A 26,469-nucleotide genomic window follows, 5' to 3' on the forward strand; every position below is an offset into this window, starting at 1 on the left:
CTCAGTTTTTCCCCATTGAGGATGATATTAGCATTGGGTCATTCATATATGGCTTTTATGATCTCGAGGTATGCTCCTTCTATCCCTACTTTCTTGAGGGTTTTTATCAAGAAAGGATGCTGTATTTTGTCAAATGCTTTCTCTGCATCTATTGAGAGGATCATATGGTTCTTGTCCTTTCTTTTATTGATGTGATGCATCACGTTAATTGTTTTGCAGGTATTGAACCAGCTCTGCATTCCAGGTATAAATCCCACTTGGTCGTGGTGAATAGTTTTTTTAATGTATTGTTGGATCCGGTTGGCTAATATCTTGTTGAGGATTTTTGCATCCATGTTCATCAGGGATATTGGTCTATAGTTCTACTTTTTAGTGGGGTCTCTGTCTGATTTTGGTATCAAGGTAATACTGGCTTCATAGAATGAGTTTGGAAGTTTTCCTTCCATTTCTATTTTTTGGAACAGCTTCAAAAGAATAGGTGTTAACTCTTCCTTAAATGTTTGGTAGAATTCGTCTGGAAAGCCATCTGGCCCTGGACTCTTGTTTTTTGGGAGATTTTTGATTACTAATTCAATTTCCTTATAGGTTATGGGTCTGTTCAAATTTTCTATTTCTTCCTGTTTCAATTTTGGTAGTGTATATATTTCTAGGAATTTGTCCATTTCTTCCAGATTGCCCATTTTATTGGCATATAATTGCTCATAATATTCTCTTATTGTTTTTATTTCTGCTGTGTTGGTTGTGGTCTCTCCTCTTTCATTCTTAATTTTATTTATTTGGGTCACTTCCTTTTTCTTTTTGATCAAACTGGCTCATTGTGGTTTTAATTTGCATTTCCCTCATAGGTAATGTTGAACACCTTTTCATGTGTTTATTGGCCATTTGCTATTTTGAGAGGAGAAATGTCTATTGGTAATCTGCTCACTTTTACATTGGGTTTTTTGACTTTTTGTTGTTGAGTTGTAAGAATTTTTCATATTCTGGATAGAAATTTCTAATCAGACATATGATTTGCAAATATGTTCTTCCATTCTGTGGGCTGTCTTTTTTAACTTTTCGATAGTGCCTTTTGAAGCACAAAAATTTTGGTGAATTTCCATTTATCTTTTTTCTTTTATTGCTTATGTTTTTGGTGTCATGTATAAGAGATATGATACATAAATATATATTATAAATATATAATATATAATGTAAATTAATATATCATATAAATATATGTATATTTACACAGGCAATGTTGGATTTAATGTGCTTTGTGCATAGTAAGCATCCAATAAAGGTTATTTCTCGTCTTTTTTCTCCTTCCTTACAGATTGACTATAAAAATCAAATGAGATAATGTATGTGAAAATTCTTTATAATGTTCCACACATTATATATAAAGTATTATTTTTAGTGTAATGAACTTGGTAACACATTTATAATGATACTTGTACACTATTTTTTTTTTTTAATTTTTTTTTTTTTCAACGTTTATTTATTTTTGGGACAGAGAGAGACAGAGCATGAACGGGGGAGGGACAGAGAGAGAGGGAGACACAGAATCGGAAACAGGCTCCAGGCTCTGAGCCATCAGCCCAGAGCCTGACGCGGGGCTCGAACTCACGGACCGTGAGATCGTGACCTGGCTGAAGTCGGATGCTTAACCGACTGCGCCACCCAGGCGCCCCACTTGTACACTATTTTAGTATAAAAGTGCCTTTGTGTTAATTATGTGAAAACATGTGTTGAGGATGGCAAAGAATATGCTGTATTAGCTCCCTAATTTCTATCACTGAGGTTATGAAGAAACTGATTAATAAATTTAAGACATTATTAAAGAATTTAGATGTGTAAGTTAAAGTATTTAGATAAACAGATAGTAATTCAAGTAAGACTAACAAAACATATTCATTTATGTGACTTAATATTAATCATTTATTCACCTTAATAATGAACAGTTAAAATTCATGAAAGTATTAATCATTTTTATGTTGTCAAAATATAAATCCTTGGAGAACACCACAAATGACACATAAAAATCTGCTTTAAACTATAACTATAGTTGTTTTAAAACTGTTTTTCCAAATTACAAAGATCTTCTTAAATCTCATTTATAGCATTAATTTGCATTATCCATGAAATGATTTTGCTAAATACATGTAACTTCAGTTGGACTTTCTGTGAATCAGTCACATATTCTTTTTCTTTTATTAATTTATTTTTTAAATTCCAACATAATTAATATATAGTGTTATATTAGGTTCATGTGTACAAAGTAATGATTCAACAATTCTATACATTACTCAAGGCTCACTAGGATCAGTGTGTTCTTAATCCCCTTCACCTAGTTCATCCATCCCCTCTCCCTCCTCCGCTCTGGTAACCATCAGTTTTTCTCTATAGTTAAGAGTGGTTTTTTGGTCTGTTTGTTTATTTGTTTGTCTCTTTTTTTCTTTGTTTTGTTTCTTAAATTCCACACGAGTGAAATAATATGATAATTGGCTTTCTCTGACTGACTTATTTCACCTAACATTATACCTTCTAGATCCATCCATGTTGTTGCAAATGGCAAGATTTCATTCTTTTCTAGTAGCTGTGTAATATCCCATTGTTTAGCCATATTTTTTATTAATGGAACCTTATTTTATTTTTTTAAAGTTTATTTATTTATTTTGAGAGAGTGAGAGTGAGTGTGAGTAGGGAAGGGACAGAGAGAAGGAGAGAGACAGAGTTCCAAGCAGGCTGTGTACTGTCAACACAGAACCCAACTTGGGACTTGGTCTCATGAATCCTAAGATCATGACCTGAGCTGAAATCAAGAGTCAAATGCTTAACTGACTGAGTCACTCAGGCACCCTGGGACCTTATTTTCTCTTATTCTATATTATAAGACCTTGGCATGGCTGAAGTATAAAGATTAGAACTGGTAAGTTTTTCAAATAACTAAAAGTTAGCTTTTCTAAATGCATAAACTTTTTAAAAACAACTTTTGAAGGAATTATTTCTAGACTCTTCTGGAATATTTCCAAATTCAAGGGCCATCATTATAACCAACAATCAAGGACCTGTGTCTTAAATATAAAACGTGTAATATTTTAAGTCTGTTCAGTGCTTCTAGATGTTTTCCAAGGCTACCGAACAACAGTATAGCTTTGCATTTTGTTGTTTATAATCAATATCATACCATAAACACTTCTCCGTGAAACCATAACAATTTTAATTGTTGTGTAAATATTTCATATGACCCTACTGGTGGCCCTTTTGGGCAATAATCCCCCCACCCCCATGCCCTTTTACTTTTTTAGCAGGAACATTCTAATGGTCCTTTGGGGAACTGCCCTTCCCCATTTCATGCGGTCAGGTTGGAGTTGTCACTCAAGGTGCCCTACCATTACCTCCCTGGCCAAAGGGGTGAATTTGATGGAAAAAAAGTCATGTTAGAACTGATCCAATCATATGGAAGGAGCTAGGCATTCATTCCAGCTACCCAAATCCATGGGTTTTTTTCTGAGGCCTGAGTCTGCTCTTTTTTTGATTCCGCAGTATCATTACTTACTACCTATATATAGTATAGGATATTGGTGTATGTACACCTCACTATATGTATAGTGAGTTATTGGTAGATAATGTGTTTGCCTTCAAAGTCTCATTTTCTCTATCCATAAGTATTTTTCAGGGTAGTTGTAAATATAAAAATAGTAAACTTATTAGTATTGGCATAAACTTCCAATAAATTGATTTTATCCCCTTAAGTTAGCCATAGTCAATTTCTTTTGCCTGCAGTCACAGAACCTTACCCAATATGTGTCCATAGGATTAATCATGTCTCCCTGACCCTTTGCCCATGGCTGCTGTTAATGTTACATATACCTTCATCTTCCACTGCATAGCTGTCAACTTCTATGCCTTGAAGTGTCATTTATTCTATTGGGGTTAAAGCTATTTGGAATGGACAAGTTTTGCCAGTATTTGGATGCTAGATAAATAATATCACTCTTCATATTTCCTACTTCATTGTGAATTTTTAGTTCCAGAAATTGGGAGATGTGATTTTATTTAAATGCACATTCTCCGACATAGTTATCAAATTGTTTATTAAAAAAAAACTTTTATAAATATGCAATAAAAATGTAAAACTTCTGGGGTGCCTGGGTGGCTCAGTCGGCTGAGCATCCAATATCAGCTCAGGTCATGATCTCATGGTTCATGGGTTTGAGCCCCACATCAGGCTCTGTGCTGACAGCTCAGAGCCTGGAGTCTACTTGGGGTTTTGTGTCTCCCTCTCTCTCTGTTCCTCCCCTGCTTGCACTCTGTCTCTCTCTCTCTCAAGAATAAATAAAGATTAAAAAAAATTTTTTTTTAATGTAAAACTTTTCCACTTTCAAAAAGAAGCTTTCCCAATTAACTGTTGTAATCTTTGTGAGATAAAATTGAATGTAAATTTACAAATATGAGAATATAAAGAAGCAGCATAACTATGGATAATGTTATACAACATTAACAACCATGAAGCCTCGTTAATTCTTTTTACAACATATTTGTATTTATAAAAATATTTTTTCAACCAGCAACAATCTCTTCTGTCCTGTTATTATATCAGGTTTAATTGCTACAATAAAGATTATTTAAGGAACAGAAGAAGATAATGATTTTAGAAGCATCTAGGAAAAAAAGGATATATAGTATGAAAACATTTTAGGTAATGTTTAAAATAATACTGTGATATTGTGAATTGTAAGATATATAAATTTGATCTTCCTCCAGGATTCTAGCAGAGAGCTTCTAAAACCCTTGGAATTTCCTAGATGTTTGAGGGTGGTAAAGGTGCCTTTTGTTATGTTAATGAGGTGACCTTTGGAAAACACCTAAGGATGGAGGCTGGTTGCCAGTGGAGGCAACCTTGCAATTAGAGAGTTGGAATTTTCAGTTCACCCCCTGACTTCCGGGGCGGGGAGAGGTGCGGGAGTTCAGTCGCCAATGGCCAATTATTCTATCAATGGTATCTGTGTAATGATGCCTCCGTAAAACCCCAAGAGGATAGGCTTCAGAGTTTCCTGGTTAGTGAACACATGGAGACTGGGGACAGTGAGCACCAGAGAGGGCATGGCAGCTCCTAGCTTTTTCCCCATACCTTGCCCTAAGCATCTGTTCCATCTGACTGTTCCTGAATTACATCCTTTTATAATAAGCCAGTAATCTAGTAAGTAAATTGTTTCTCTGAGTTCTGTGACCTGCTCTAGCATATTAATCCAACCTGAAGAGGGAATCTTGGGAACTTCCAATCTACAGCAAGTCAGTCAGAAGTACAGGTAACAACCTGGGCTTGTGACTGGCATCTGAGATGGCAGGGGAAAGGGGGTGGCGAGAGTGAGGGGTGGAGAGAGCAGTCAGGTAGGACTGAACCTTAACCTGTGAATCCCGGCAGATAGTGTCAGAAGTGAGTTGAGTTGTAAGACACCCAGCTGGTGTCCAGAGCATTGCTTGCTAGAACTGTGGGGAAACCTTCCTGCCCCCCCCCACCCCTCCCATGTTGAATTGACCCATGAACACTAACAAAGACCTACCAATCAGCCGAACATGTGACAAGTTGACAGCATATTCCATTTCGATTCTCAAAGACAGAACCCATTCTGTTAATCTGTTTTTTAAAAACATAAGAAGTAAATTCCGTGTACCTACAACAGTAATGACTTTCCTCATAGCTTTTTACTATTTAAATATGTTCAGGTTTTAATTTTTATTAAAGGAATATAACACTGTCACAGAAATTTGGAGAATAGGTTTTAAGATAAAGTATAATTCTGCCATATATTTTTTCCAGTCTTTTTTCACAGAAACATTTTTACATAGTTTTAATTAGCATGTGTAAAAATTTCTGTCCTTAGATTTTTCAGTTGATATCATTTGAACATTTTCCTATGTACTCATAAATCATTTTAATAGTCTTATAACATATAGATGGTGTATCATAATTTGATGATCCATTATAATTAGAATCGTAGGCTCTTTTGTTTTTTACTATTAATGGTGGAATGAAACAGGAGGTTTTATGAGATTGTTAAGCAGATAAGGTCGGTGGAGAAGACGCTTAGTGTTACATTAGATACCCACAGCCACCTAGCACAGTTAATGGCTCCTCAGGGTCCTAGAAGGTCCCAAATTCCAAGCAGCTAGCTTTGAAACGAGGTGAAAGGATTTGTGGCAATCTATGAAAGTGCTGCTCTTGAATCCATAGGGAAACATGACTTTCCCCGGTTCCCTATTTTCCTGATGAGCAAAAAGTAAACAAAGGCAGGGGCTCTAACAGCAAATAAGCAGTGAGAGTAGGGGCGGGAGGAGGGAGACAGGTGCTGTATTGCTGTGGCCGGTAGAAGGCACAGGAATTAAGACCCTGGAAAGCTGGCTGAGGCCACCACGGTCTGAACCCTCTCAGGTTCCCAACTGCTGCCAACTTGTACTCAGATCTGATAAGCAACCCAGAGTCTGTGCGCCTCTCCCTCTGCTGAACCTTCGCTGCGGTATGAAGTGCAGGGCGAGAGCCCAGAAGCGTGCTTGCCTGGGCTTTTATGTTTTAATGATTTTAAAAACAGCAACAACATAGTATAATATTATAGACATTTGGAAAGTAGGTTTTAAAATCAAATATAATTCTAACCTATATTCTTTTCCAGTCTCTTTTCATGAATACATTTTGACACAGTTTGTTAAGATGTGCATATAATTTTGTATCTTGAGGCACGAGTTGGATTATTTCTTTTTTAAAAAAATATTTTTAATGTTTCTTTATTTTTGAGAGAGAGGGGGGGGGACAGAGCATGAGTGGGGGAGAGGCAAAGAGAGGGAGACACAGAATGTGAAGAAGGCTCCAGGCTCTGAGCTGTCAGCACAGAGCCTGATGCGGGGCTGGAACCCACGAACCATGAGATCATGACCTGAGCCGAAGTTGGGCACTTAACCGACTGAGCCACCCAGGCGCCCCTGAGTTGGATTATTTCTTATGAATATGAATTCCCACAATTTGAATTACTGTTCAAAACGTTGAAAATTTGGATGATTTAAGAACTACATTGACTAATTGTATTCCAAAAGTTTTATGTTGGAACCAGCAATGTTAGAGTTTACTGGTTTCACCATTGCATCCCTTTTAATTTTTTTTTAAATGTTTATTTTTTTTTGAGACAGAGAGAGACAGAGCATGAACGGGGGAGGGTCAGAGAGAGAGAGGGAGACACAGAATCGGAAACAGGCTCCAGGCTCTGAGCTGTCAGCACAGAGCCCAATGCAGGGCTTGAACTCATGAACCGTGAGATCATGACCTGAGCTGAAGTCGGACGCTTAACCGACTGAGCCATCCAGGCGCCCCTCACCATTGCATCCTTTTGAACACAGGGTATTATTATTTATTAAATTTATTATTTATTATTTATTATTTATTAAATTTTCATTGAAAAAATAAATAGGTCCAGAATAGTATATTATTGTTGCTTTATAATTAATTTCTTTGATATTAAAAAGCCTGAATGATTTTCGTGTTTATCTACTAATTATATATAGTTAGTATATAGTATATTGTATATAGTTATATTGTATAGTATACAGTATATATTTTATTTACTGGAAATTTTGTATTTACCATATTTGAGACCAATATTTTCCATTTTGTTGTTTGCTTTTTATTTTTTAATTTAGAAATTTACACGTGTATGTTTTGAATTTCTTTCAACATTAATTAGCTTAGAAAACTGTCCTTGATCTAGAACTATGCTATTCTATGATATTCTATTTTGCTGTATTACATTTTTCCTGTGATTTGCTATTTTTATTTAACTTTATAATCATCTGAATTAATTTGTGTATATGGTGTGAGCTGAAATGAAGTTGGGGCTGAGAGTTCCTTCCATTACCATATGTCAAACTTCTATAGGTAATAGAAACTATCTGGGCTGTTTGTTTTGGTCCATTATGAGTCTTAAAAGTATTGTTTGTTTGCATAATCCATTTGAATACATTGAAAGGCGAATTGCCTTTTATAACTTTAATTTCTCATCATAGGCTTTGATATTCTGAAAGTACACGGGAGACCCTCAGGGTCTCCGAGGGAGACATCTGGGGAGCTTACCAGTCTCCAAATTCACTGACACCAGACTTGGTGAGTCAGGTACAGAACTACGAAACCAAACTGCACTGTGGATGCTGGGCAGTCAGCTGGACTCACTCACTGCATGACCAGTTCTCACCCACCAGTTCAAAGGTGCCTTGGCAAAATAGCACATTATTATATGTCACAGCGCTTCAGAGTCGCCTGCTCCAACTAGCTGAAATCGTCACTTATTTTTTTATTAAAAAATTTTTTTTAATGTTTATTTATATTTGAGAGAGACAGACAGACAGACAGAGCTTGAGCAGGGGAGGCGCAGAGAGCCGGAGACAGAATCCGAAGCAGGCTCCAGGCTCCAAGCTGTCAGCACAAGAGTCCGACAAGGGGCTCAAACTCACAAACGGTGAGATCATGACCTGAGCCGAACTCAGATGCCCGACTGGGCCACCCAGAGGCCCCTGAAATCATGACTTTTAAACCCACAAAGGCTAAGGGTATAAAATATTTGCACTCTATTTTTACATATCAAACTCTTATCTTCTCCACTATTGTAGTATGTCAATGTTGACACCATCTACATCGTTCAGTGGTTTATAAACCATTGAAGTTGAAACATTGGCCTTATTCTGATCTCCAAGTTGGGTATTGGCCAGGCAACACTGACACAACCATTTGACGCCTGCTTCCCGGTTATTTCATGATTTAAATGTAAATGAATTGTTGACTTGAATAAAATCTTTGAATGAAGATCTTCCGAGAATGTACAATCCAGCAGGAGAGAACTATGAAACCATCAAGACTCACCTCAAATGTGTCAGACAGCCAGTGTATATCTGTAATTACTTTCTTATGACCATTTTCTATCGAGGAGACTGCGCAGTGTCTGATATACATCGCTTCTTTATTACTGTCTGGTTCAAGGAGAAACATGGGCTGGAAAAACGTCAAGAGAACGTTACGTGCTGCTTTCACCGAGCTAATGAGTGAATTCATACTTTACTAGTTATTCCATCTACAACTAGTTAACTTGGAGAAATACTAGTTCAGAGAAAAACATAAATTAGTGTTTCTGCATATCCTATATTAAGGTAATAAGATTATGTACTTTCCCTTCAGCTTAATCTAAGCTCTCAAATTTAACAAGAATTATTGACCCACCCCCTACAGAATCAGTGAGATCCCATTTCTGAAGGAGTGTTTCGTGCGCGCACAGAAGGCCACGTCCCGCCGTGTCTTGGTGAGAGGCCTGTTGCTGCTCAGGCTGAAGAGCTGGGGTAGAGCTGTGCAATATGGTGGGTCCGTACTGTGTCGGGAGCCGAGGAATCTTTCCTCAACCCTCTTGGCAGCATCCACAGCTTTGCAAAATCACAGGATATTATTATCAGAAAGACTGTAACCCCTTCGTTTCACACATGAGAAAATCGATGCTTGCTGGGGTGAGAGGGCCTGTCCAAACTCACAGGACTATCATCCGGAGCCTAGATGCATGGCCCTTCTGTCCCGTGCTCTTTCCACGACATCATTGTAGGCAAGTCACCTGGTCCCTTTATTTTATTTGACAACAAAAATAACCTACCATCCTCAGACAGACCATGAGACTTGTTTTACTGACTTCTTAAACAAGGGCCTACATAAAGGTGATTCAGAACATGTCCACAAACAGATGTGAAGGCATGGGAAATAATACTTTTTCCTCCCGCTCTGTTGAGACTTTGTTTAGCTTGGCAGTTCTGTTATGTGCTTTTTGATGAACTCCTGAATCAGAAAAACTTGTGAGGGAAAAGTTCTAAAAAGCTAACCTTGAGGGTGGCTTTTTTACTTCTGCTACCGCCTGTCTTGATGTTTTCTATGCGATCTGCATGTGCAGTAATATCCCACAGGACAATCTAAAACAGAAGTAAATGTTATTACAACATATTTCCAGGAAATAGCTAATTGGGTTTTAAAGATTTTTTAAGACCTATTGGTATTGGCATACAATCCGATAAATCAATGACCCTGAAGGATAATCAAATTTAGCCTCTATCCTTAGTAAGTCAGCAACTTTTAATAGAGAAAAGAATGTTTTCTCCTCTAAAAAGTATTTTTAGCACTTTGATTTTGGTGCTTCTGCTTGTGTTAATAAAGGCTAGTAGTTTTTTTTTTTTTTAACTCCAAGATGAACGGTATGTAATTTCCTCTGCTTTGGGAAGACTTCTTCCTCTGTCTTTGGGAAAGTGCTGTAATTGTGGGGAGAGATGCTTTACCTGTTCTTCAGAAGCACAGATACCCAATTGTCCAAAAAGGCTGGAAAATGATGACTTCTACTTAATTGAATATTCTAGCCAACTCCAAATTTGCGTATACACGGTTCATCATTTTTGGAAAAATGAGAATAAACTGGAATGTGCAACACTAAATTAGAATAATTTTCAATGATTAAAAGTCACTTCAACACACTAAAATGTTAACATGTCAGGATTACAGAATTGCGGGTTATTTTATTTTCATCATTTGCTTTTCTAAAATATTCTCTTTTTAAAAAGTTTTTATTTATTTCTTTAATCTCTATAATCTCTACACCCAACCTGGGACTCAAACTCACAATCTTGAGATCAGGAGTCCAGGACTCTTCTGACTGAGCCAGCCAGGCGCCCCTTTTCTAAAATATTCTTAAACAAAGTCATATCACCTTCATAATGAGCAACTGAAAGCATTTCAGGATTTACAGGGCTCTGGGTCATCATTCTGACCACCAATTATTGTTGAACAAAACTGAGGGGGAAATTTTATTTTCCGGTTGTTTTGGTTTTGGATAAATGGTCATGGATGTTGTAGACATTTAAATTTTCAATCACAAGGAAGTTTTCCTAGCCACACAACAGAAGACCATATGTCCTTAATGGTCACACTCACGGGGTCACAGTGAATTTAAATTATGATCATAAAACAACTTTAAGATTATTGTTTTGCTTTATTAGAGAAACAGGCAATTGGAAGACAGGATCTAAATTTCATATAACTTAGCTAACTTGAAAGGAAAAGAAGAGAGGCTCCTAGGTGGCTCGGTCAGTTAAGTGTAGGACTTCAGCTCAGGTCACGATCCTATGGTTCGTGAGTTTGAGCCCTGCGTCAGGCTCTCTGCTGTCAGCATAGAGCCCGCTCCAGATCCTCAGTCCCCCTCTCTCTCTCTGCTCCTCTCCCCGCTCCTCTCTCTCAAACAATAAATTAAAATATTTTTTAAAGAAAGGAAAAGAAGAAAAAAGCAAATATGGTATCAAATTATACATATGTCAGTTCAGTAATAAATATATGTTTTTCCAGTGAATTTCTGTTCAAATTCTGGACCAGTCCCTGACTGCTATCACCAGGGAAATGTTAGAAGAGGACTCGTAACCAAGAGGTATTAATATTAGCTTGTGTTTTATGGTCTTCTGTGGAATCTTGTACAACGTTCAGTTCTATTCCAACAATACGAACAGATTTGACCCGATTTTGTTGCAGTTATAAGTAGATTATCCGGGACACCGAGAGCCCTGATACCATGTCTAACACATCTGTATACCCCAGTTCTTGGCACAATATTGGCATGCTTTCCTTCTGCTAAATTGGCTCCTTATGTTTAAAAAAAAAAACAAAAACCTACCAATATTATCTAAATTAACAAATAGCTGGGGAAAAAAAAATCCATAAATACCTGCCCATTTATGCAGCCTCCAGCAATGATATTAGGGTCACTCGGACAGAACTTGAAGCAGAAGATGTCATCTGGGCTCTCCAGCATTAACTAAAGTAAACCCCCCAAATTCAAGAGAGAGTGAGAAAACCTATTAAGATCATAGTGAGAAAATAATATTGAGACAATCAAAAGTTGAATTGTATAGCTATCTATAAGAAATGTGGACATAGAGTCTATTCCCAGAATCCTACCTCTGGATGGGAAACTGCTTTTGCTAAATTGTATTGTGCATGTTGGCTACGTGTATGAGAGAGCTATATTCTCAAGGGGCCCAGGTCTCCCCTTCCTCCACCTTCCATGGGTCATTGCTGGGAGATGTTTTAATTTTTTTATAAACAAAAAGACTAAGCTAAGTGTTTCTGAGAAGTATGAAGGTAAGCTCTGTGAGGACAAGATATTTGTCTGTTTTGTTCCCCACTGTCTAGCTAGCCTGGCACAGAGTGAGCACTCAAAAAGAAAATTCGTTGAATGAGAAAAAATAAAGGTGTTGGCCACTGATAATAGTTCAAATTTTAAAATAATACCAAACACAGAAGGTGAACAAACTCAAGTGCCTGGAGGGTAAGAAGGAGGCCCTGTAAGGAATAGGTATATTAAATCTCTTTGGCACCTGTGTTAATATGTTACCACCAAGCAAAATCCTTGCATGGTTACTGTTCTTCTTTAAACAAAACCATCAGAAATATGGGGCCCTGGGGTGCCTGGGTGGCTCAGTCAGTTGAGTGTCCAACTTCCGCTCAGGTTATGATCTTGCAGTTCGTGAGTTCGAGCCCCATGTAAGGCTCCGTGCTGACAGCTCAGAGCCTGGAGCCTGCTTTGGATTCTGTGTCTTCCTCTCTCTACCCTTTCCCTGCTCATGCTCTGTCTCTGTCTCTCAAAAATGAATAAATGTTAAAAAAAAATTTAATAAAAAAGTTAAAAAAAAAAGAAAGAAGGGGCCCAGAGGCCATTGGTTTGCCACCCCTGAGCTAAAGGTTTCAGACTGGAACTGGAGCTAATCATCTTTGTTTATTTGACACTCTGTGGATTCTAGAGAAAACTCTACTTCCAAAATAAATTTAAAAAAAATTCTCCTATAGTTTTGATAGAACAAAGACAAAAGAAATCATTTGTATTATTTCTTTAATAAATAATTTGCTTGTTTTTTAAAAAGCTAGTCTTTAAAATAGAGGAAAAGGTCCTTCTTTCCTCCTTTTTGTCTGAAAGTTCAGCCACACTTCCACATTGTGGACTGGTGAGTAATTCTACTCCACTAGAAGATGTTAGAAAACCCCAGTGAGAGAATGGCATCATTTTTGTGCTAAGTAGGCTGACAAGAAAGAACCAGGGATCTGCTATTTTGACCTCTAGGTCTATAATAATTAAAGTACCCCAATCTATTATAGTAAAACTGCCTGAATTCAGATGAATTAGGGAAGAAGGAAGGGAGGAAGGCTAGGTTTTATTAGGGGAAGACTTAGTTATATAATACTTTATAGAAACAAAATATTATATTTAAGTACATTAAAAAAAAACTTAATCTAACACTATAAAGCACCCTAAATAAAACTGTTTTTGAGCAGATGACGGAAACAGAACCCTGTGGGGCAAACCCAGTCCTCAGCCTTATTTGGGTTGATTTGTGCATTTGGTTTGGTTTTAGTTGAACTATTTAAAAATTGGGAGATTTCACTCAAAATTTCTGATCTGGATTCCTTTGACAAGTACAACACCTGGCAACAAGAGAGCTGAAGAGTCGCTGTGCCCACAGATGGGCTGTACCCTTTCTGGGGCCATGGTCCCCACCCCCACCCTGCACCCCTGTGTTTCCCACACAGGTGTCTGTACTCATTACCATCACCTACTGGTGATCCTCGGAACTGAGGAAATTCATGTGAAATTAAAATTTATTTGCATTTGAACAAATAGTGTTTAAAGGAAGCCCATAAAAGAGTTTGCTTTTTAAGAATGGTTTAACGTTCCTCTTAAAATCTTTTTTGAAAATAACATATTGATTTTTTCAATAAACTGACTGTAAACTTTAGTCTTGCTCAAATTGATGACAAATTCTGAATCGAAGAAAGCCTAACTTTATAACAGCTTACCATATTAAGTAACTATAAAGTACTTTGCAATTAAAACTGCTAAAGATAAACGTGAACATAGTATTTGATATTTTTAGACTATGTGGGCAACTCTCCTCAATTACCTGAGGATGTATGGGATCGGAGAAACTCCAGAAAAGAATTAGTGATGGCTGCAGCAATAATTTACCAGAAAAGTGGACTCTGTCTTCAAGGGAGAGTCTTACAGCCACTGACACAGCTATTAGCCCTGATTGAGACACAATTAGAAGTTAAAACCTGCAGCAACTGTACATGGAGAAGTGTTTGTAGGTTTTATTGCTCTACATGGTCACTATTCATTTCCACTTTGATGAAACAAATATATTCAATAAGACACCAAGAGTCTCTTTGAGCTCTACTGTGTAATACGGTGGCCAGTAGCCACATGTTGCTAATTTAGCACTTGAAAGGTGGTCAGTCCAAATTGAGATGTACTGTTAGTATAAAATAAACAGTAAACTTCAAAGATTTAGTAAGAAAAAAATTTTTTGTGTGAGAAAAAGGCCAATGTGGAGGAGGGGAAGAGGAAAAAAGAGGGAAAGGACATTTTTCTCTGCTTAGTTGCATTTGCACATGGGGCTACCCCCCTTGGCTGCTGAGTGATTTAAAGGAGGTGTGTTTGGGGTGCCTGGGTGGCTCAGTTGGTTCAGCAACCTACTTTGTAGCTCAGGTCATGATCTCAAGGTTCATGAATTCAAGCCCCACATCGACTGGCTGCAGTCAGTGCAGAGCAGGCTTTGGATCCTCTGCCCCGCCCTCTCTGTCCCTCACCTGTTTGCACTCTCTCAAAAATAAGTAAACATAAAAAAAAAAAAAAAACAAAGGAGGTGTGTTCCCTCTCTTGCCCTGTAATCAGAGAGGAAGAGTATCAGGCGGAATGGAGCTAGCCTTGGGAGTCCCAAGAGGCTGAGGCAAATCCAGATTCAGCATTTCACCAGCTGGGTGACCTGAGACAGTCACTTCCCTGGCTTGAGCTTGGTTCTGTCCTTGTAGAGGTCACAGTGAGGTGCTAGGAGAACACAGGACTGCAGGATGCCAAGAAAGATCCCGGCAGGTGCACTCAGCAATTGGAAGTTGTCTTACTGAAACTGAGATACTTAGGTAGTGTGTAATTTTCCATATAAAAGCAAAAGACTTTCCTCGCCCTCACCAAAGAGAACCACAGTCACGGTCATCTCACCATAGATAGTCGGATGCCATGAGACGGAAGTGACCATATTCTCTGTTAGGTTATGAAGGTCGGTAAAGGACTGGTACTCTTTCAGGTGGGTATCAGTTTTGTCTCCAAAGGTGCCTTCTTCTTCTCCCAGGCACTTCCAGTCATCAATAAATGTGTTCATGATTTCATTTTGCTGCAGGGCTATTTCAACACTATTTTGTTAGGACAAAACACACACACACAAGATGTTGGATTATAGTATTCAATGATAGGTCTTTCGGCAGCTCCTCCTACTTCATTCATATGGAAAAAAAACAAAATATCCTCAATTATACTTGGGAACTAATGATTACCCCCATGTGAAATATGTGACTTAAGAGAAAGAAACCTCCTGTCTGTGTGTTACTCAAAACTTCTAGTGCCAGGATGTTGTTGGCTGATGGTCTGGAACACCTTCGCCATCTGCAGACGCTTCCCAGCCAAGGCTGTGCTCTCCCGGGCCAATGACTGAGCTGACAGCTGCAGGGACACCGTGCATGCCAAGCTCTTCTTCCTGCAGGACTTCTCCAACAGGCTGGTTCCCTCTGGAGCTTCCTGGTGGGGTGGGCTACAACTTTGCTGAAGCTTTCCTTGCCCAATCCTGCTAACTTTATTTATTATTACTTTTTAAAGTTTATTTTTGAGAGAGAGGGAGAGACAGACCGTGAGCAGGGGAGGGGCAGAGGGAGACAGAAACCAAAGCAGGCTCCCGGCTCTGAGCTGTCGGCCCAGAGCCCGATGTGGGGCTCGAACCCACAAACCTCGAGATCATGACCCAAGCTGAAGTCAGACACTTAACCAACTGAGCCACCCAGGGGCCCAACCAATCCTGCTAACTTAAAAAAAACTTTTTTTTACACAGTGGGAGCCTCAGTAAACCTGTTTTACACTGGGTCTCATTTGCTTCCTGAAAAACCCAAACTGACAGAAAATGCCATTTTCTTAGCCATATTTGGTACCAAATGATCATATATACTAATTTGTATACAAATATATTATTAGGATTTTATATATATATTTAGGATTATATGTTAATCAGGATTATAATATATACATATTGTATATATATTGTACATATATTGTACACATATATATAATGTATATAAAATGTAAAACAAGTAAGATTCTCAAGGGAAGCTTTGGAATTTAGAAGTATGCTGTATGTGCATCTGTGGTGGTGGTTTTAGTTATCACAAAGTCCTGGAGGCATGAATATGTTTCATTCCATTGCTAAACCCGCAATATAGGAGACAAGCCCTAAAACAAAGACCTATCCTGCTAACAATGCTAATATTGACCCTTTAAGAACATTCTGAGTGCCAGGCTCATATCTTTTTTTTTTTTTTTCAATGTTTATTCAAACTGTGAGATCATGACCTGAACCCAAACCGGAGACTTAACTGACTGAGCCACCCAGGCGCCTTTAGGCCCATCTTTTAATAGCCTAGGGCCCTGGCTTGACAGGCTCCTGTCTTAAAAGTTATGATAGGAGCTCCCAAGTTGGTGAAGGCAAGAAAGTGCCAGGAGGTTGGCAGGCCCCCCCCCCTCCCCCACCTCCCACCCCTGATAACTTGTCCTATGCATCTCTTCCATTTGGCTGCTCCTGAGTCGCATCCTTTACGATAAACTGGTGATGGTAAGTGAAGCGCTTTCCTGTGTTAGATGAGTCATTCTGGAGAAGTATCAAACTCATTATAGCTGGCTGGTCAGAACTATGTGTAGCACTCCTGGGACTTGAGACTGGCAGGCTGGTGAGACTAAGCCCCTTAACTTGGGGAGACTGCACTAACTCCGGAGAGTGTCTAAGAGTTTGAGAGTTGGTGTTGGAAAAGATACCATGTATTTGGTGTTGGGGGAAAATAAAACCCTTGTTCGGTGCCAGAGGTGGTGTCAGGAAGAACCCTAGAGTCCCATTTTCCTACTTCTTCACATGTTTAGTGACTTTACATATTTAACGAAACTGGACATTATAAATGATGTGTTGTAGAGACTCTGGATTCTCTTTTGTTCCTCTGAAAAGTGGAGTTTGTTCTATAATGTAGTTAACTTGGCTGGACTCAAACTCTAAATTCTGTCCTCTCTGTGTAGAATAGTAGCTGAAATCTCTGCTTAATTTTTCAGCTTCTAGATGCTGGTAGTTCCTTCTGGACTCTCCTGGGGTTTCCCCTAAAAATGAGTGTGTTAGTCTGCAGCCTAGGATCTTGTTAGACTTTTTATGTGGAACTGGGGTCTCAGCTTGTCTGAGGCTACCACCTTTCCATGACTTCCCCCTGACCATTTGGTTATTCTGTCACCAACAGACCTGTATAAGCCTACGGGTTTCTGTCACTTGAGCCTCCAGTGGATTAGGCAATACTTAAAGAAAAAACACTGCAAATGTGCACATCTCATCCTTCTCCCCTCCAGTTTCTGCTTACTTTAGGTCACTCTCTTGAGACTTCAAATAGTTGTGTGTGTGTTTCTGTGTAACTCTTGTTTTCTAGATCTTATAATTATTTTCTGTGAGTTTGACCAACTTATTCCACCATTACTAGTCACTTGTTTATTTTTTTATTTTTTTTAACGTTTATTTATTTTTGAGACAGAGAGAGACAGAGCATGAACGGGGGAGGGGCAGAGAGAGAGGGAGACACAGAATCGGAAGCAGGCTCCAGGCTCTGAGCCATCAGCCCAGAGCCCGACGCGGGGCTCGAACTCGCGGACCGCGAGATCGTGACCTGAGCTTAAGTCGGACGCTTAAACGACTGGGCCACCCAGGCGCCCCTAGTCACTTGTTTATAATATGAAACTGAGGTATGTTCTTGAAAGAAGTAGTATTATAAACAAACAAAAAACGAAACCAAAAAATAGTTACTATAAGTTTCTGTCATGTTTATTGCTCCTGCATATGCTTAGGTTTGAAAACCCAGCTCATTCACATGGCCTCTGGGACTCCCACAATTAGAATGCCACCAGAGGTTTTACCCTAATGACTGATAGTCTAAATAGCTTGTTTTTTTAATAGGTGTGGTAAGCTGAAAGAGTGGCTCTTGATTATGAATGTTCCAAAATAAGAAAAAAAAAAAAACCCTCCTGGGGTGCCTGGGTGGCTCAGTGGGTTAAGTGTCCAACTTCGACTCAGGTCATGATCTCCCAGTTCGGGAGTTCAAGCTTCGTGTTGGGCTCTGTGCTGACAGCTCGGAGCCTGGAGCCTGCTTCGGATTCTGTGTCTCCTTCTCTCTTTTACCCTCCCTTGCTCACGCTCTGTCTCCCTCTCAAAAATAAAAAATAAACACTAAAAAAAAGAAAGAAAATCCCCTCCTTTATTTAGACAATTAAATATAAACTCTAAATATTATAATAGATTCTCCTAAAAATGTAATCAAGCGGGATAACCATTTAATACCCCTGCCGTTAAGAATTAACACTACTGGGGCGCCTGGGTGGCTCAGTCGATTGAGCGGCCGACTTCAGCTCAGGTCATGATCTCGCGGTCCGTGAGGGCTGTGAGTTCAGGCCCCGCGTCGGGCTCTGTGCTGACAGCTCAGAGCCTGGAGCCTGTTTCGGATTCTGTGTCTCCCTCTCTCTGACCCTCCCCTGTTCATGCTCTGTCTCTCTCTGTCTCGAAGACAAATAAATATTAAAAAAAAAAATTAAAAAAAAAAAAAAAGAATTAACACTACTGTTCACTGCTTAATTGAATACTCTTGGTTAAACTCATCTTCCCAGTGATGCTACCAGCATCATCATGATCACCTGGAGTTTGCTGAAAGTGCAGTCACAGACACCACTTTGAATTTACAGAGTCAGAGCCTGCAGTCTAACAAGATCCCCAGGTGATTCATATATGCATTAACGTTGAAACACCCTAGGTAGGGTAGGTTCACAGCCTGGAGCTTCAAGTAGAAGCGTTTGTTAGCATCTTCGAAATCTTGGGTTTGGTTTTGTTTTTTGTTTTTTGTTTTTTTCTCTGTTTCAGCCTGAATGAGAAAGGAATTTCCAAGAGAGGAGCTACAAACAGGGGCCTTTGCTCTGGCTTCCTGATTCTTCCCTCTTAGCTCAAGTTAGGAAGTAATTCACAAGGGAGAAGTGAAGACAGCATCTTTTCGCTGGTTTCGTTTCTTGATTTCCCTGCACCCCAGTACGTGGTTTCTGAGGGTTATGCAGTGAAGACTGGCAAAACCGTTGTCTGAATTAAAGCCTGTAAGTACTTTTCTTTTAAAGGGTTTCTCTCCCTCCCTGTCCCCACCCCCAAATGAGCTGTTTCCCAGTTGCTTGAGAATTCTTCTGTCTCCTTTCTTATCATTTCCTTCTTTTGCAAAATACTGTTTCCCTCAGGTTTGTTATGGGTAAAATTCAGAAAGAACTCATTTCTAAAAGGGCACTCTTCCCAGAACAAAACCAGGCTTATATTAGCCTTAAAAAAACTGAATAAACCTTAAACAGTTTTAGAGTGGGGAAACCTGACAGTGATATATGTACATGGGTTTATTTATTCTTGACCAGGACTACTGTAATTCCTATGCCAATTTTCCTCTTTTTTCTTATGGTTCCGGCTTCTCCTTCCCGTGTCTCAGGGAGGGAATTATGAAGCTGTTCACTATCCCTCTCTAAGCATGGCAACTGAAATAAAAGAATAAAGGGTCTAAAGATAATACACAATGTGGATAATTGAGAATTGGCTATAGGCCACTTATGCCCTTGAGATGGATTGTACATAGACTTCTCATTTTTAATATTCTTAGCTGGAAAAATTTTAATCACTAAAATTTGAAATGGGGAAAGAGAGACCTTAGGTTTTCTTGTTTGTTTCTCATTATCCCATAGGAAAAGTACAGCATGCTTCCCATAAATGAATGAGTGGCAAATAGTTAATGCACTCTCTGTTCTTTTGTTTTTGTTGTTTTGTTTTGTAGCTGAGCAGAAATACATTTCATTATGTTCCTAGACAAGAAAAGGAGGCTTACTTCAAAGTCAGGCATAGCCACACCTGATTTTCATTTCCCCTCATCAAGCAGCAGAGTCCACAAAACAGCAACCCCCTTTTAAAAGCATTGAGCCCCTGGCGATTTCGGGAGGTTTCATGGAATTATGCCTGTAGTGTGTCCCCCTAGCCTTGCCATGAGGTATACAGGATGTAATTCTACCAGTTTTTCTGTATCTTTAATATCTTCTCCAGAGACCTGCTAGAACTGAAATTCTGTGAGGAGAAACTGTGTTCGTGCCTCTGGGTTTCTGGCTCTTTGTTAAAAGGCATTGTATTTGCTTTGCTGTCCTTAGCTTTGATTCCATAGTCCTTCTGGTGGCTGGCACAATGACACAGCAGGCAAGCCAGCTAAAGTGTATGACGGTTAGCAAGGGACAGCCCATCGAACAGCTGTTAGTCATTAGGCATTGATGGAACATCTCTCTTTCTCTCTTTGCTCCTCCACCTTTTAACAAACTTCACAAGAAGCCTTGACCCAGAGTAAACATAGCTATACATATATATTTTGTCTAGTTTAATGCACTCTCTTTGCATCATTGGGGAATTTTTGAACCAAACTCCCCCTAGACATAGGACACAATTTTTGAGAGTTGTTGGAATTTTCAGGACATTTAAACAGTGGGAAAATTAATGGTGTTTTCTTAAAAATGAAAAAGCGAAACATGGGCTGTGTATGAACTTGACCAACAAATTTTTTATTTTGGAAAGAAATGGAAACCAACCTACAGGGTACCACTGGCAGACCTGTCCACCACTGGTTCCACTTCTCTGAACTCCAATACTGACTTGAGAACTTGTCAAGCTCTTTCTCTGATTTAGAAATCCCAGGTTCCTAGTAACTGTGTGTGTGTGTGTCAGGGGGTGCTTTCTGAAGATGCCTCTCTCAGATCCACTAAGAGTGGAATTAACGCAGGAATTAGGGGTGAGGAATAAGATGTACAAGGGTACATCTGAATCGACTTCAGGTTATTAACAAATGTCAGCATCGTCATGAACAGTGTATGTCTCCTCATCTTTGTAATCATACACAAGTAAATGAAGCAAAGAAGGGGAGTAAGGAGGAGAGCAAAAAGACTTAAATAAAAGAACCGTGGTATGGGGTGCCTGGGTGGCTCAGTCGGTTGAGTGTCTGACTTCAGCTCAGGTCATGATCTCGTGGTTTGTGGGTTCAAGCCCCGTGTTGGGCTCCGTGCTGACAGCTCACAGCTGGAGCCTGCTTCAGATTCTGTGTCTCCCTCTCTCTCTGCCCCTCCCCTGCTCATGCTCTGTCTGTTTCTCTTTCAAAACTAAACATTGAAAAAAAAACTATGGTAAATAATTGTTAATTTGCTGTTAGGAAAACATCCTCACACACCCAACTGTATACATCTCCTAGGTCCACACCGGTGACAATAGAAAGGAAGGAAAGACTGAGGATTTGTCATATGCCCATGCATATCTGATAACTTCATATTTTCTATCGAGACACCATGTATGGAGTTGCTTTTAAGACCTATCACTATAAGTACACATACACATTTTATGTTTTATTTTAAAATTTTAAGATACAATTTTTACCTTATAGATGCATTATTAAGAAAGTCAATCAAAGGCTTGGATTGTCCGAATATCTCTTTTTCCTCCTCTGAAAATTCTCTTGGATAATATTGTGTACTGGCATTTTTGGGATATGTCCTAATACATTAAAAGATGATAGAATACCAAAAATTAGATCAAAGAAAAGTAAATATAGGTTGTGACATGTCAAAGGTTTCTTTCTGTGACAATAATAAGATACTATTTTATATTTAAATTCTATATATTGAATTTTTTCTTTATCCTAGACAGTTGATATTGACTGCCTTTTTGAAATACTTTGAATATTTATGTATTTGTTTCCAACATAATCAAGAAGTGTTTATTTTTTAAAATCTTTATTTAGATATTTTTAACTTATAGAAAAGTTGTAAGAAGGATCTAAGGAAGTCCCAAACACTCTTCACCCAGATTCATCAGTTAACAATTTGCCACATTTGTTTATCATTCTCTTCCTATTTGGTTCATTAGATCAGTGTTTCTTAACCAGTACAGTCCTACCCCACCCCCACCCCATGGGAACATTTGGTCACATCCAGAAACATTTTTGGTTGTCACAACTGGGATGTGCTACCTGCATATAGGGGGTAGAATCCAGAGATGCTGTTTAATACCCTACAATGCACACAAAAGAGATTTATCCAGCCCAAAATGTCAGTAGTGTTTGAGACTCAGAAATTCTGCTCTAAATATACAAAACTAGAAACAATTTGCATTCCAGCAATGATGGTGACATGATCTTCCTCCAGTCTGCCCTCAGTGCTCACCTCCACCCTTGAACATATCATGCTGTTGCATTTGGGCACTGGCAGTCTCACCCAGTAGAGTGATCTTTCAGTATGGGGTTATAGAAAGGTCAGATGGTACAGTCATTGAGAGTGTGCACTCTGGTGATAGGCTGCCTGGTTTTGAAGCTAGGGTTTATCACTTACAAGCTTTGTGACACTGAGCTAATTATTTAACCTCTCTGTGTCTGTTTATTCATCTCTACATGAAACTTTTAAAGTATATAGCACATAGAAGCATTGTAAATTGAATGTGTTAATACATGCAAAGTTTTTAAAATAGTGCCTAGCACGTTTTAAGTGTCCAAAAAAACATTAGGTTATATTTAATCTGTGTTGAACAAATGTCAGTGAAACATCTCTGTGAGAGGCAAATATATTAAGTGAAGAGTAATCAAACAAGGAGTAAAGAGAGTTTTGCTTATGTTGAATAAATCATTTTTTCCCCTCCTAGTTAGCTCAGTATCAGTAGCAGAAGGCAGAGTGATAGAAAGAAAGAATGTTGGTATTGGAGCCAGAGAGACTTGGGTTCATATCTTAGCTTCACCTTTTTTTTTTTTTTTTTTGGGGGGGGGGGATTGGCAGAGCCATCTGAAGCTTTATTTGGGAAAAGACTCTTGAATTGGCTTTTAGCTGGGGGCAAGAGGGGGTACCCAGGGCAGTGGACTCCCCCAAAGGGTAGGCCGAGGACTGGGGCGAGGCTTAGGTGGGCCTCCCGTTCCCAATGCTCCCCTGCACAGCTCCTTCCCCCACAGGCTCTATGGCAGCCACTGGAGCGGGGAGGCTGGGAGAGACCACAGTGGTTGTTCACTTGGACAGGACGTCAGACGACTCGGACACCAGCTTCCCATCACGGGTCTCGATCTTCTTCACCACCACAGCCTTGGAGGAGCTGACATGGCTTGAGGAAGCAGAGCTCCCACCAGAGCCGAAGCCAGACTGCATGGCATAGCTGAGGCCAGGGCTCATGAGGCCCCCGTAGGCTGAGACCAGCCCACCTGAGTAGCCGGTGGAGGTCTTAGTGTGGATACTCATGTTCTGCATCCCAGACTCCAGCCTGCTCTCCTCGCCCTCCAGCAGCTTGCGGTAGGTGGCGATCTCGATGTCCAGAGCCAGCTTGACGTTCATGAGCTCCTGGTACTCCCGCAGCTGCCGGGCCATGTCCTGCTTGGCCCGCTGCAGGGCGGCCTCCAGCTCAGCCACCTTAGCATTGGCGTCCTTCACGGCCAGCTCCCCACGCTGCTCGGCATCAGCTACGGCGGCCTCCAGGGAAGCCCTCTGGTTTTTGAGGCCCTCAATCTCAGCCTGGAGTCAGTTAATGTTCCGGTTCATCTCGGAAATCTCCGTCTTCGTGAGACGGAGGTCATCCCCATGCTTCCCAGCCAATGTCTGCAGCTCCTCGTACTTGATCTGGTACATGGTCTCAGCCTCAGCCCGGCTGCGGTTGGCGATTTCCTCGTACTGGGCCTTGACTTCGGCAATGATGCCATCCAGATCCAGGGAGCGGCTGTTGTCCATGGACAGCACCACAGATGTGTCCGAGATCTGGGACTGCAGCTCACGGATCTCCTCTTCATACAGCTGCCTTAAGAAGTTGATCTCATTGGTCAGCCCTTCCAAGCGGGACTCCAGCTCTACCTTGTTCATGTAAGCTTCATCCACATCCTTCTTGATGAGGACAAATTCATTCTCCATGTCTGCACGTTCTTTGATCTCCTCCTCGTATTTATTCTTGAAGTCCTCCACCAGGCCCTGCATGTTGCCAAGCTCCACCTCTAGCTTCAGCTTCTCCTGGCCCAGGGTGTCCAGCTGCCGTCGGAGGTTGTTGATGTAACTCTCGAGCATATTGTCCATGTTGCTGCGAGCGGTTTTCTGCTGCTGCACGAGGTTCCACTTGGTCTCCAGAATCTTGTTCTGCTGCTCCAGGTGCCGCACCTTGTCGATGAAGGAGGCAAACCTGTTGTTGAGGGTCTTGATCTGCTCCTTCTCCTGGGTGCGCACGGCCTGGATGTTGGGGTCCACCTCCGACTTAAGGGGGCTCAGCAGGCTCTGGTTCACTGAGACAGCCGTGATGGCCCCCATACCGCCGGGCCTGCCATAGCCCCCAATCACATTCATGCTGCTGCCCAGGCCACCCCGGAAGCTGCTGCCGCTGCCCACCCGGGACAGGGCAGAGCTGATGCGGGAGCCAGGCGCGCTAGTGAAGGAGAGGCTGCTGAAACCCCGGGGGCCGGAGGAGGACACCTTGTAGGACTTCTGGGTCACCCTGATGGACATGGTGGAGGCCGGTGTGGAGGCTGGAGTGGAGGCGAGTAGGCTGAACCTGCCTGAGGTTCGAGAAGAAGCCGAGAAGCTGCTTCTATGGTCTTAGCTTCACCTTTTTTAATTTAAGTTTATTTATTTGTTTTGAGAGAGAGAGAGAGAGTGTGTGTGAGAGAGAGAGAGAGAGAGAAAGGGAAAGAGAGACATAGCGCAAGCAGGGGAAGGGCAGAGAGAGGAGAGAGAATCCAAGCAGGTTCCAGCATTCAGCGCAGAGCCCCATTTGGGGCTCAATCCCACTGGGATCATGACCTGAACTGAAATCAAGAGTTGGACACTAAACAGATTGAGCCACACAGGTGACCCTTAGCTTCACCTTTTCATTTCTAGCACATATTAGTATCTTCTGGATAGGATTAAGTAAGAAATTTTATGGCACCTGTTGATCTCAGCAAAGAGGTACCCTAGGCGTCGCTCTTACTTTTAACATGTGATTTGTTTTGTTATTTCTCAGCAGATCTGTTTGTGATTGCTTCAGATTTAAATTATGTCCCAAACATTGAACTTTCATTTCTCACCTCACTTTGCCTCGGCTTCTTTATTTGTAAAATGGGGATAGTGCCTACTTTAGAGGGCAGCTGTGAGAACTCAGTTGCTTTATGCCAAGCGCTTAGAAGAATACCCAGAACACTGTGAACATTTGCTTTCACTGTCATTCCTCTTTGAACCTCACCATTGACCTTTTTTTACTTCTATCACAATCCTTTATCTCATCCTCTCCACCCCAAACCAGCTACCCTTCCTCATTTCCTGATCTTCCTAAGGAGAACCAGCATTCTCCCAGCCACCTAAATTGAACATTTTGATTCTTTTTTTTTTTTTCCATCTTATTGGTCAAGACCTTCCCTTACTTCTCATTTGTTTACTCCATCTGTATCACTATAGCTGTCTGCTTGTATCGGTCTACATTCAGTGAGCGCCTGCTAAGTCTCAAGTCCTATGATGGGGTTCCTGTTGTTGGAAGTTCACTGTCCTTTTCTGAGTCTGCCTCCTGAGTCTACCTCGGCTGACTCATTCTTGTCACTTTTCTGTTCCCTGGCAGAAACATAGAAGTCTGTGGCTGGCTTGGCTTAGTGTATCACCACTCTCCTTCCTGTCTCGCCCCCACATCTTGGTATTTATGAATCTCTGGTGTCCTAATTCTCTGCCCAGACTTGACTACTGATCCTGTCTTTATTTTTACCTCCTTTAATTCTGACCTGTCTCTTCATCTGACTGCCTTGTTTCTGGCCCATTTCTTATTCAGACCCCTGGGATCTATGTATATGTGCCCTGACTTTACCAGTGCATTTTTATGGCTTCTGACTTGGTTTATATAAATTTGAAAAGCGTGTTTTTTAGTTCACTCTACACTCCTGATTCCTGATTCTCCTGGTCATATATTTCATATAGGATTTCAGCATATTTCACGGCTCTCCTCTTAATACTGAACTTGTCAGGCATCTGTTCTGTACATTCTTCTTTAACTTGATCCATCTCTTCCCCCTTCTTCCATTCCCTGTTTCCCTCCATCTGATAAATGGGTTTTGGGAAATGTCCTAGGAGTTGAGGATGTGGAAATAAATAAATCGGACAAAGTTCCTGTCTCATGGAGCTTGAATTTTAAGGCAGGGGCAGGAGGGAAGGTGAGAGAAGAATGACAATGACAAACACATATCAAGTGGTGATAATAACGTGAAGAGAAATAGAGTTAGGGGGTAGATAGTAATGGTGGTGGTTGCTT

The 26,469-nt window shown here is 40.4% G+C and overlaps 2 protein-coding genes across 4 annotated transcripts in view; both read right to left on the reverse strand.

The window, feature by feature from the left end:
- DNAI3 (dynein axonemal intermediate chain 3) overlaps positions 1 to 26,469 on the reverse strand; it is a 96,038-nt gene that overhangs the window by 32,510 nt on the left and 37,059 nt on the right. For all 3 annotated transcript variants that reach the window (XM_019414008.2, XM_019414007.2, XM_019414006.2), the window contains exons 8-14: positions 21,625 to 21,741; positions 15,084 to 15,274; positions 13,987 to 14,111; positions 11,757 to 11,846; positions 9,880 to 9,966; positions 8,885 to 9,013; positions 5,547 to 5,620 (exon numbers count right to left, since the gene is read on the reverse strand). In XM_019414008.2, coding sequence (XP_019269553.2) covers positions 5,547 to 5,620; positions 8,885 to 9,013; positions 9,880 to 9,966; positions 11,757 to 11,846; positions 13,987 to 14,111; positions 15,084 to 15,274; positions 21,625 to 21,741 — 813 coding nt within the window. The remainder of the gene's footprint in view (positions 1 to 5,546; positions 5,621 to 8,884; positions 9,014 to 9,879; positions 9,967 to 11,756; positions 11,847 to 13,986; positions 14,112 to 15,083; positions 15,275 to 21,624; positions 21,742 to 26,469) is intronic.
- On the reverse strand, positions 23,002 to 24,802 carry LOC109246197 (keratin, type II cytoskeletal 8-like). Its single transcript, XM_019414009.2, is given in 1 exon segment — positions 23,002 to 24,802. A coding segment is annotated over 1 exon segment (1,470 nt). The 5' UTR covers positions 24,705 to 24,802; the 3' UTR covers positions 23,002 to 23,234.

Source organism: Panthera pardus, unplaced genomic scaffold (genome assembly GCF_024362965.1).
Source record: "Panthera pardus isolate Hobbes unplaced genomic scaffold, ASM2436296v1 HiC_scaffold_11, whole genome shotgun sequence".
Classification (NCBI taxonomy): domain Eukaryota; kingdom Metazoa; phylum Chordata; class Mammalia; order Carnivora; family Felidae; genus Panthera; species Panthera pardus.